The sequence below is a fragment of the Lynx rufus genome, unplaced genomic scaffold, assembly GCF_022079265.1.
Source record: "Lynx rufus isolate CCGP_SWC_20201006 ecotype Redwood Valley unplaced genomic scaffold, mLynRuf1.p SCAF_19, whole genome shotgun sequence".
NCBI lineage: Eukaryota > Metazoa > Chordata > Mammalia > Carnivora > Felidae > Lynx > Lynx rufus.
The window spans coordinates 6513717-6526241 of NW_025814833.1; the positions used below are offsets into that span (position 1 = coordinate 6513717).

Here is a 12525-nt window from a genome sequence, read left to right on the forward strand (position 1 = left end):
AAGGGTTTCTAGAATTGAGGGGAGGTGAGAGGTGAGGTCAGATTAGGGAGGGATTAGAATTCAGGTGTTGGGGGGGGTGCCTGGGTGGCTCAGTCAGTTAAGCATCCAACTTTGGCTCAGGTCATAATCTCACGGTTTGTGAGTTTGAGCCCCGTGTCGGGCTCTGTGCTGACAGCTCCAACAGCTCGGAGCCTGGAGCCTGCTTCGGATTCTGTGCCTCCCTTGCTCTCTGCCCGCTCCCGCCCCTGCTTGTGCTGTCTCTCTCTCTCTCTCAAAAATAAATAAAAAACATTAAAAAAATTTAGAATTCAGGTGTTGGGTAGTGACCTGGGAGTTTGGGGCTTCTTATGGTGACTGAGGTGACCGAGGATGGAGGGCACGGTGGGATTGCTCTCTCCATGGCAGAGCATGGGGGTGTGGCCGGCAGAGCCATATGCTAGGAAGAAGAAGGTCACACGCTTGCCATGGACGGAGTCTGTGCCCCTAATGTTTTAGGCAGTGTGAGTCCAGAGGCCTGGTGGGCTTTATCAGCCTGCTTTTTTTTTTTTTACAGTTTTTTTTTTTTTTTTAATTTGAGAAAGATACGGAGAGCAAGCAAGGGAGGGGCAAAGAGAGAAGGAGACAGAGTCCTAAGCAGGCTCCATGCTGTCAGCACAGAGCCTGATGTGGGGCTCGAACTCACAAACCGTGAGATCATGACCTGAGCCGAAACCAAGAGTTGGACACTTAACTGACTGTGCTGCCCAGGTTCCCCTACAATAATCTTATAACAGCGTAATTATTTCCATTTTACTGGTGCCAAAACGGGTGGAGAGGTTAGGTGGCTTGCTTGAGGCCAAAGGGCTCTTAAGGACATAATGAAATCTAGAAACACAGATTTGACAGTCTCCAAAATTTTTGCTCCTAGCCATAGTGCTAAACTGCCTCCCTGGACAGTGCAGGTGAAGGGTGTGCTTTCCAGGAGGTCTGTGAGTGCAGAGGGATAAGCAGTAGCTAGAGTCTGGAAGGACATGGCAGGGGCCAGGGGCTGTGGGTCCTTAGCCTGGTTCTCTGCTCCGTGCTGTACGACGGCAGCTTGGTTTCCCAGGCCTGTTTCAGGGGGAGGGAGGTCAAGTCCCGTAGGTACCTGAACGTTCAGATTACAGCCAGAGTGTTGGACCTTCCTGGGACCTTTTCCTCCTTGCCTGTTTTCTGGGTGAGCACAGTCAAGGCATTTAACCCTTTTGTGCCTCGGGTTCCTCATCTGTCAGATGACACTTGGCCTGCCGGCCTCATGGGGTTTTTGAGAGGAATGAGGAGGGTCATGGATATGGGAATGGTTGAAAAAGCATGAAGCAATACCCAACTCAAGACGGTAGGGTGATCCTGGATCGTATGACTATTGAGGGTCCAGTATGGACCCCCGAGACCTCCAGAGCTCATGCTGGTGATTCCCATTGTCAAACCTTTTCTAGCTATTCCAGCATGGTCTGCAGAGCCACGTGGAACCTCATCTCTTTTTCTGGGATTTTCACATCCGCCTGTGAACATAAAATAGTACTTGGGCATCATCTGGGTCCGTGGGCAGTTTTCCTTCTGCGTGGGTTTTTCTTTCTTTCTTTGTTTAAAGTTTATTTATTTATTTTGAGAGAGAAAGCATGAGTGGGGGACAGGCAGAGAGAGAAGGAGAGAGAGAGAATCCCAAGCCCAATGTGGGGCTCGAACTCACAGACTGTGAGATCATGACCTGAGCTGAAATCAAGTTGGAAGCTTAAACAACAGAGCCACCCAGGCACCTCTCTCTCTCTCTCTCTCTCTCTTTTTTAATGTTTAATTTATTTTTGAGAGAGAGAGAGAGCACGCACGAGAGAGAGAGAGAGAGAGAGAGAGAGAGAGAGAGCGAGCACGGGGAAGGGGCGGAGAGAGAGAAAATCCCAAGCAGGCTCTGTGCTGACAACAGCAAGCCCGATTCAGGACTTGAACTCAGGAACCGTGAGATCATGACCTGAGCCAAAGCTGGATGCTTAACCCACTGAGCCACCCAGACGCCCCTGTGGGTTTTTATTTTCAAGGGCCGGAGCCAGCATCTCTGTTCATGGTCTACAGTCATCACAGCTGCCATTCTGGGGGGCTCTGCCATCTTTTGGTTTTAGCCCTTGGCACAAGGCATGCTTGGGCTCTCACGCCTGGGGAGCCCATAACTGCCTCGTCTCATTAGCGTGCAGTCTTGGTTCTGTGCTTGCCTTGTAGGGAATAAGGAGGCAGTAGACCCTTCCCCTGGGTGTTCTTGTCTCTCTCGGCTTCCGTCTAGGGGTGTGCGTGTGTGTGTGTGTGTGTGTGTGTGTGTATTGCAGGCTGTGTAAGCCCCAGAGGCCAGGCTTCTTGCCAGCTGCTGAAGTTTATTCCCCCAGAATTGTGTTAGCCACCCAGCTGTTTGCATTCCTAGCCCTCTGCCAAAGTCAGTGGCGCGGTCCCCATGCCAGGTGGAAACCGCGCTCTGCTTGGGTAATCCAGGGCTTCCATTTTGTGAGGGATGGGAAACAGCAGTGAGTGAGCAGGCGTGTTGGGTGGAGGGAGGGTGGGGCCGCTCCTTTTGGCACGCTATGTCGGAACTGGCCCAGCTGCTTGGTCTTCACCCAAAAGTAGGGCTAACTCTGGACTGACCCCAAATATCCAGTGGGGAAACTCTTTATTCTTGGATCTAGACCAGACCAGGCCTAGCAATTGCCTTTTTGTTATTTATTTTTTTGGAAATCTGGAAAATGGGACTAATAAATCCTATGCCGCACGTTCTCCATGTCAGATGAGAAATAAGCTTTTAAATCATTCACCACCTTGGGGCGCCCGGGTGGCTCAGTGGGTGAAGCATCCGACTTCGGTTCAGGTTATGATCTCATGGTTCGTGAGTTCGAGCCCTGCATTGGGCTCTGTGCTGACAGCTCAGAGCCTGGAGCCTGCTTCAGATTCAGTGTCTCCCACTCTCTCTGCCCCTCCCCTGCTCACGCTCTGTCTCTGTCTCTCAATAATAAAGCAACACAAAACTGGGGTGCCTGAGTGGCTCAGTCGGTTAAGCAGCTGACTATGGCTCAGGTCATGATCTCACGGTTCATGGGTTCGAGCCCTGTCTCAGGCTCTGTGCTGACAGCTCAGAGCCTGGAGCCTGCCTAGGATTCTGTGTCTCCCTCTCTCTCCGGCCCTCCCTGGCTTGCGCTCTGTGTCTCTCTCTCAAAAATAAACAAACATTAAAAAAATTAAAAATCATTTACCACCTCCTCATGTGGAGCAAGAAGTGACATTACATTGTGTTTTCTCAAGCATATTCTGCAGAATACTGAGTGTTCTTTGGGGAAGAAAAGGCACTGGCTAAGTTTGGGAAACACTGGATAAACAATTGTTAGCAAATTCTGTAGTGGCAGAGACCACCCAGATCCTCAGTATACCACGAATAGCCGTGGTGAATCTCCTGGGGATCTAGTATATGCAAAATTTCTTACATCAACTGGCTGCTTTCTTTTAGTGAAATGTTTTTTCAAGTACCATCGCTGCCAAACGTGCTTTGGAAGATGCCGGGCCGAGGTCATAAGTGTATATTCATTTTATTCTTTTTTTTCACTGTGGTTGTGAAGGGACATGAGCACTTGCAATGCATGGCTTGGCTAAAATGTAGGTCCTAAAGAGCAAGGGTGGTCCACTTCAGAAGCTGTTGACATAAGTGATTCCTGCTCTGTGACACCTCTCTCCCTCCTGTCCTTACAGCTCCCCTTTGAATTGGAGATTTACTACATTCAGCATGTTATGCTCTACGTGGTGCCCATCTATCTGCTTTGGAAAGGAGGTAAGCCCCCCCCCCCAGCACAACGCCAGTGCCACTCCTGCCTAGCCACTCCCACACCTAGCCACTCCCACGCCTAGCCACTCCCATGCCTAGCCACTCCACAGCTAGCCACCCCACACCTAGCCACTCCCACGCCTAGCCACTCCCACACCTAGCCACCCCACACCTAGCCACTCCCACGCCTAGCCACTCCCACGCCTAGCCACTCCCACGCCTAGCCACTCCCACGCCTAGCCACCCCACACCTAGCCACTCCCACGCCTAGCCACTCCCACACCTAGCCACCCCACACCTAGCCACTCCCACACCTAGCCACTCCCACACTTAGCCACTCTCCCACCTAGCTGCTCCCTTCTGTTCTGGGGAATCCTCATGTATTGGATGCCCACCAGGATCTTGAGCTACTGCCAGGCTGGGTTTCTGCAGTATCCTTTATGCCACACACCATGGGGTGAGCAGATGGGCGTGGATAAGGCCTGCAAAGAATCTGGGGGCTTTTCAGAACCCTCGTTTGTGCCTTGTGGGTAAGCACGCTGCTGCTGTGTGTCCTGGGGCCTAGGCCTTGGGCTCGTTGCCTGTGGTGACATTGGGTTTGCATGGAAACCCCCGCGGCCCCGATTCTGCCACTCACTTGTGCTGTGCCTCCCCCGTTGCGTCAGTGTGCAGTATAGGGTAGGAGGAGAGAAGGAAGCACTCAGCCCTGTCGAGAGCAGGACCTTGTGCTCTTGCTTATTGTATCCATCCTCTCAGAACCAAAGAAGATATTGAGAGGGTCAAGAAGTTCAGGGACTGTGAGGTTCTAGGGCTGAGGGAAGAAGCAGGTAAAAGAACAGTGACCACCGTGTAAAACAAACCATTGACAATCTTGATCTTGTCATGAGGGAGGGACCTCCAACTTGGTAGAGATGGCCTTGAAAGGAAAGCTGATCTCTTTGTGACCTCACAGTGACCCTTAAGTTATCCCCCTCCCCCTTCTATTATGTGGTAGATGAGAGGGGACTAGCCTCTCTGTCTTGGTTGCTGGGACTTCTCTGGAGGACCAACGCCACTATCTCACCTCAGGCCACCAAGGCTTTCATTTCTATCACGTTGAAAATGACACAAGGCCATGTGGGCCCTTAAAGCCACTGGAAGATGGTTTGGAAGTTGTGCTTCCTCTAACTCAGGAATCCTGGCAAATCTGAAGAACTTTTGGCAACCTGGGGACACATTGGAGGACGGGTACCGTTGCTCTCGGTGGAGTCTCCTGTCAGTCAAGAGATCTGCCCCCCTATGCCCTGGTTTCTGTCAGATAGCATTTTTTCTTAGCACTGGTCTCAATGTTCTTTGAGGCTGTTTTTACCCCGTGCAGCCCCTTGGGGGTCTCACAGACTCAGAGAGCACCTTCTTTGAATTTGCGCTAAATGTACTGTTTCCCCCTCTAAGCTGTAGGGCAAGTCTCCATATCCAGGAGACGTGTGCCATTTTTCAGGTATGTCTCCTGTGGCACAGGAAGCAGCTTGCTAATAATACTCAAGTCTGGGGGATACACTCATTCTGAATAGAACCAGGCAGGCAGCTATCTCTGCATTCCAGAAGCAACCCCCCTCTCCTTTCTGAGGGATGAGATGCAGGTTTTGGCCCAACGTGCATGGCCATTAGTTAAGCCTACTTGGCTCCGAGGTGCCCGTAAAAATCTGTTAGGTGGCTGAGCCAGACTATTCTGAGATGGAAAATACCAAGTAGCCATCCCCAGTACCCCCTCCCCACAAAAAACCCCTCACAGTCTGGGAAGCTGCAGCTTCTAGAAGTGCTAGGTTCCACTGCAGCCTTCTGTTGAATCTGTCGCCACACTGTTTGGGGTAACTGAGCCGAGGAAGCAGGGATGCCAAGGCTTAATTCCAATTTATTTCTCACTGTTAGTGATTCTTTCCTCTTTCCTCTGGTGCCTGGCCCAGAGTAGAGGCTGTAAAAACAGTAACGGTAATAATAGCCACAGTAAATATCAGCTTTTTATTGAGTGTTTCCTGTGTGTGAGATACTTTGCTAGGTACGCTTTGTGTTTTCTCATCCAACTAACTCTGGTGAAAATGCCCCTTCTACAAAGGAGAAAGCCAAGGCTCAGAAATGTTAGGTCCCTTGCTCACAGCCATCAGTAGCAGAGCCAGGATTCAAAGCCTGGCCTCGATTCCCTCTCAAACCAGTCCTTTTCTCCGCGTACCTCATTGTCCTAAAAGGCAGGCACCTGTCCCCTAACCACACAGCAGGTTGGGAGTCTCCCCTCCAGCCACCCCCAACATGTATTTGTTGAACACTTACTACGAACCCAGCATTTGTACTAGGGAATCAGAGATTCCCTGCTATAGGGAGTCTGTGCGGGAAGAGAGCCTTGGGAGTGTAAACCAGCAGGGATAAGTGCGACAGAGGGCGCCATAGGAACAGAACAGGATTTGTCACCACTTCTGGGCTCTTAAGAAGCCTTGGCTTCCTTTCTGGCTCTTTGCTGTCATCTGCTGTTCATTTGGGGGAAATTATATGCACTTAGAGAAAAGTCTGGTTTTCCTAAGGCTGGTTTCAGTCTTTGGTCCCGAGTCTCGGACCTGGGCCTTGCAGAGGACAAATCGATCTGGAGTGAGCAGTGGGAAGATGATTCTCTGTAAATCAAAAAAGCTGAGGGTTTAGGGGTTCTCTTTCCTAGAAGTCTTGTAATTTTCCAAAAGTAACTGACTTTGGAGTTTATACCCAAGGCAAGACAGCTGTCCTGTAGATACCTCCCATGGCCAGGAGCCCTGTTTTCCTGAAAGGCAAAATTGTGCTGCTTTCTGTGGCCTGGGTGGGGGCGGAGTTCAGTAGTACCTAGTGGGATCCCCTCCCTCCTTCATTACTACAGTCCTTCAGCATGGCCGTAGTGACTGTGACATCCTGTGTCCACACTGTTCTTTTTTTATTAAAAATGTTTTTAATGTTTATTTTTGAGAGAGAGAGAGTCAGACAGACAGACAGACAGGGTGCCAGTGGGGGAAGGGCAGAGAGAGAGGGAGATGCAGAATCTGAAGCAGGCACCAGGCTCCGAGCTGTCAGCACAGGGCCCGACGTGGGGCTCAAACCCATGAACAACCTGAGTCGAAGTCAGACACTTAACCAACTGAGCTACCCAGGCACCCTTGTCCACACTGTTCTTTTTTTCCTCCAGCCTTCCTTTTTATTTCTGTTTCCTTTCCTCCCAGCTCTTTGTCTTTGGCTCTCTGGAACTACACTTGACTCTTGAACAGTGCACAGGTTAGGGATGCGACCCCCACCCCCTCCACAGTCTAATAGCTGCGTATAACTTTACTCCCTCAAAACATAACTACTAATAACCTTTCGTTGACCAGAAGCCTTATTGATAATGTAAACAGTGGAAGAACACAGATTTTGCATGTTATATGTATTATGTACTGTATTCCTGCAATAAAATCACCTGGAGAAAAGAAAATGTTATTAAGAAAATCCTAAGGGAGACAAAATACATTTACTGTACTGCTCTGTATTTATCAGAAAAAATCTGCACGGGAGTGAACTTGCAAAGGTTCAAACCCGTGCTGGTCAAGGGTCAACTGTATATTTTTTATAACCCCCAGCCCAACCAGCTCTTCACAGAACACCAAGTCCTCCTGTGTCTTGCCTGGAGCTCCCCCCAATGGAGGCTGCTCTTCCTTTTCTGCCCCCTGTGCTGTCGAGCCCCCCACTGTCCCCCCCCCCAGACTAATATTTCATCTCTCAGGTGGAAGTGCTTTCTCCTTTACCATTCTCTCCACCTTTTCTTTTCACCACTACCACCACCTAACCCCTCATCCGCTTCCTCCATGTTCCTAGATGCCTTTGGCCCCTGGTGCTCAGTATTTCCATTACAACTCTGGCCAGCATCGGGAGAGGCTTCCAGGGAAGACCACTCGCCCCACCCAGCTTCTCAAAGTTTGGGTGTCTCCACCTCAGTGACTTCTGTGTCTTCTTCTCTTCAGCTGACTGACTTCGCCCCCCCTTCCCCCGAAACTCCTCTGAGATCATTAGCCCCTACATCCCTTTCTGTGACCCAAATCTCTACTCTTTTCAGCCTCCTCCCCTCAAGCTTCCTGTCCTTCCCACTCTTGATAGATGTACCCCCAACAAATGACTGGGAAAACAGATTTCCAGGTGCGAATTCCCTCGGTTATTTCCCTCTGCTCTAAAAGCTGCTTCACTCACCCCTGTCCTGACATCGTTCCCTCTCATCTTGGAGGAAGTGTTTTTGTGGTAATCTCGCATCCCTTCCCCTCCTCCAGAACTTCATTCCATCAAGTAGTCAGTCACTTGTCTCCTGCATTTCAACCCTTTCTTCACTACTGGCTTTTCGGCCAAGAAGGATGCCAAAGTCTTCCCCTTATAATTTTTTTTAATGTTTGTTTATTTTTGAGAGAGGCTGGGGGAGGGGCAGAGAGAGAGGGACAGAGAATCAGCAGAAAGCCGGATGCGGGACTCAATCTCACAAACCATGAGATCATGACCTGAGCCGAAATCGAGTCGGACACTTAAACGACTGAGCCACCCAGATGCTGGTGTCCCAGCATCTTCAAAGATTAGTCCAACAAGATTTCCTAAACCTCAGTTCTTTGGGTGTGACAATTCTTGCCTAATCCACGGTGTCATCTGTATTATTATGTCTATGATATATGTCCTTAAATCTACTAATTTTTCTTTTTCCTAAAATATCTTTCTGCTCCATGAAATCCTGGATTCAGTGCGCTGGTTACTTATTTTAATACACTTAAAATTTTTTTTAACGTTTATTATTTATTTTTTGAGAGAGAGACAGAGCATGAGCAGGGGAGGGGCAGAGAGAGAGGGAGACACAGAATCCGAAGCAGGCTTCAGGCTCTGAGCCACCAGCACAGAGCCCGACACGGGCTCGAACCCATAAGCTGTGAGAACATGACCTGAGCCAAAGTCAGATGCTTAACTGACCCAGGCACCCCTTACATGTTTAAATTGGCATTCAATTTCCTCTTCCTTGACCTATGTGTTCCTCTCATGTGTTCATTTTTCCCTTATGTTATTGGCCTTTTTAACAAAATTGAATCTTAGGAGCTCTTTATATGTAATTTATATATTTTACATGTTTGTTTATATTTCTCCATAATATAAATATATGTTTACACATTTCTATATAATTATTTTTCCGTATAAGTTTTTCTAGATAATATAAATATCTTTCTCTATAATGTAAATATTTTTCTGTGTATTTCTATATAAATATTAGGAGTTAACCCTTTGTGATCTGCACTGTAGATCTTTTTCCCAGTTTTGTCATTTGTTTTTTTTTTTAATCTTCTGATTTATTTAGGTAGGATGTTTACATCTCTATGCAATTTAATTTATTTTTATCATATAGCTTCTGAATTTTGAGTTATGGTTAGGAAGTCCTTCCACACCCCGAGGTTATAAAAAATATATCCCGGGGGCGCCTGGGTGGCTCACTCGGTTAAGTGTCTGACTTCAACTCGGGTCATGATCTTGGGATTCATGGGTTCAAGCCTCACATCACACTTTGTGCTGGTGGTTTGGAGTCTGCTTGGAATTCTCTCTCTCTCCCTCTCTGCCCCTCCCCCACTCATGCTCGCTCTCACTCTCTGTCTCTCTCTCCCTCTCAAAAATAAATAAACATTAAAAAAAAGACAAATCCAGCGTGCCTGAGTGGTTCAGTGGGCTGAACGTCCAACTCTTGATTTTGACTCAGGTCATGATCTCGTGTTCCTGAGATCGAGCCCCATGTCGGGCTTTGTGCCGCACATGGAGCCTGCTTGAGATTCTCTCTCTCCCTTCTCTCTCTGCCCCTTCTCCACTTATGCTCTCTCTCTCAAAATAAATAAAATAACTTAAAAAATATATATATAATATATATATGTATATATATTATATATGTATATATATATTATATATATATATATCCCATATTTTCTTTGCCTGTGTTAATAGTTCCATTTTTTTTAACCTTTAAATCTTTCATCCACTTGGAATTTATCCTGGGATACAGTGTGAGATAAGGATCCAATTTGATTTCCAGATGGCTTCTCATTTGTCCCAAGACCATTGAGCGAATAGTCCGGCACAATCAGGTGTGCTTGCGGGTAGGACCATGCTGACCGATGTGAAGAGTGATCACTGTTCTCTGCTTTTTTTACCCACCTAATTGTTCCTGAAATCCATTCTCTCCCTGCCTTGGGCTGGCCCTTCCTCATGTCGCACCTTAGCCGCGACAGCTGGCTCTGTGTGGTCTCCCCAGCTCCCCCTACCAACAACCTGTCCCTGTAGTTTCCAAAGCTATTTTCAAAGCCCAAATAGGATCACAGCACCTCCCTATTTGGAAACTTTCGGTGGCTCTCCCTTGTCCCCAGAGCCCAGTGCATTTTGCAGGCCTCTTCTCTGTATGTTCCTCCCTTCCTTATGTTCTGAACTTGGGTATTACCAAGATCCTTAGGGGCCTCCCCCCTCACCAAGTTTACCGTTTAACTTTGCTGCCTCTGCGTCCTGAAGATGCCATGACTTCTGCCGGGAACGCCCTTCTCCAGCTTGGTGGCCTGGAAAGCATTCATATTTCCAAACTCAACCTCGGCCGCTAGCTTCTCCAGGCAGCCCACTGGAACTGTTCTGTGGCTGTCCTTCTGCAGTGCACATGTGAGACATGCCTGTCTGCCTAAGGACAGGAAGTGTTCTTTAGTTCTTAGTATTTCAGGGCTGAATGAGGACCTATATAGATACCCGCACACTGCACATTTTACATATCTTATTATGCATCTTAGAAGCTGGCATTTATGGTGCGTTGTCCACGAACTAGGCACTGGGTAAGTGTTTTACTTGCATGACCTTGATCTCTCATTTAATCCCTGTAAGTCCACTAGCACATGATCTTGGATGAGAAAAAAAAAAAATCACGTCTTCAGTTGCATTAACTCCAACTGACATCTAGCATTACTTTCAGTGCTGAAACGTAGGCAACAAACCACAGCTTTAGCAGCACTCACGGATGCTGCTGTTAATGTAAATCAGTTTCTCCTCCTATTACAGCTGCTGTAGGGATTTCAAAAAATCATAGGCACCTCCTCATTACCTGCAAATGTAAAAACCTTAATTTTTAAAAGTACTTCGACAATTATTTCAGTGTTACTGTTTGCTTTTGTTATCCTTTTTTATTTTGTATACTTAAAAAGATTTATTCTGAGGGGCACCTGGATGGCTCAGTCGGTTAAGCGTCTGACTTGATTTCGGCTCAAGTAGTGATCCCAGGGTCATGGAATCGAGCCCTGTATCAGGCTTCATGCTAGGTGTGTGGAGCTTGCTTAAGATTTTGGGGCATCTGGGTGGCTCAGTCGGTTAAGCATCGGACTTCAGCTCAGGTCACTATCTCGTGATTTGTGAGTTCAAGCTCCTTGTCGGGCTCTGTGCTGACAGCTCAGAGCCTGGAGCCTGCTTCGGATTCGGTGTCTCCCTCTCTCTCTGCCCCTTGCCCACTCACACATTGTCTCTGAAAAAAAATGAATAAATGTTAAAAAAAAAAAAAAGATTCTTTCTCTCCCTCTCTCTGCCCCTCCCCTGCTCATTTTCATTCTCATTCTCTCTCTCTCTCTCTCTCTCAAAAAAAAAAAAAACACCTTTTATTCTGAGAGGGGAGGCCCCAAATCAGCCATGGGGTCCACAGCACCACAAAGGTCAGGAGCCCCTGCACTAGACTTTCAACTGGCATTAGAAACCAGGCAGACAAGCTTCACCACCACCTAGTGCTACTCCCCCATGTTGTCGCTGAGTTCTGACAGACTGTGAGTTCGAATCCTGATTCTGGCACTTAGGTGAGTGCCTTAAACCTCTCTGCATCTGTTTTCTTATTTGTAAAAGGAGGGTAGGAATAGTACCTACCTCACAGGTGTGGCGTGAGGGTTTACTGAGCTCATATATGGGAATACATAGAACAGTGCCTGGCGTGTGTTAAGTGTTGCAGACTTTTATTATTCACCCCTATAACACGGCCTTATGAATTACACATCTGTCTTCCAACTGGACTGTGGGCTCTTGAGGATTCTTCCTTGCCTGATTCGAAAGCGACAGAGCCTTGCACCTACTGAGTGTACGTTTGTCAGCAGGTTTAACATTGCCGGCGTCCCTCCTTTTAGACGCCTGTTTCTCCTTTGGGCTGTGTGACACTCTTGTCTCCTGGTTCTCCTCCTGTGGCTGGCTGTCTTTGGGCTCCTTTGCTCTGCCTGTCCCAGAGGTCCCAGGGTTCTCCATCCATGGATGTAACTGAAGGCTCGAGAAACACCACAGCTACTTCAAAGGAAACATGTCTACAATCAGGATTCTCAATTGCATACCCCTTCTTCCCACCTACTCTTCTTCTTCCTCCATTTCCTATATTAGCGGCTCCACCATCCACCCCCCAGGGCCAAAGCCAATATCCTAGCCAGAAACTTTCTGGATCCCTTCCTCCACCTCATCCCTTATGGCAATCAGTTTAGGCGTTCTGACGATTCAGATTCTCAAAATGCTTGCAAATTCAGCTCTTCCTCTCTCTTTCCATCACCCCAGCCCTAGCACAGGCTCTCGGCCTCTGTTGCCGGGACTACTCTGTTTTCTCTCTCCTCTCCCTGCCCTGATTGGCCCCCTGTGTCTCACCCAGTCTCCAGAATGACTTCTCTAAGGAAAGAACAATTGTGATCAGGTTTTGC

The 12525-nt window shown here is 48.1% G+C and overlaps 1 protein-coding gene across 6 annotated transcripts in view; it reads left to right on the forward strand.

Annotated features, from left to right (window-relative positions):
- Positions 1-12525, forward strand: part of TMEM164 (transmembrane protein 164) — a 167299-nt gene that overhangs the window by 127326 nt on the left and 27448 nt on the right. For all 6 annotated transcript variants that reach the window (XM_047081842.1, XM_047081846.1, XM_047081841.1 and 3 more), the window contains one exon: positions 3736-3814. In XM_047081842.1, the coding sequence (XP_046937798.1) occupies positions 3736-3814 (79 nt within the window). The remainder of the gene's footprint in view (positions 1-3735; positions 3815-12525) is intronic.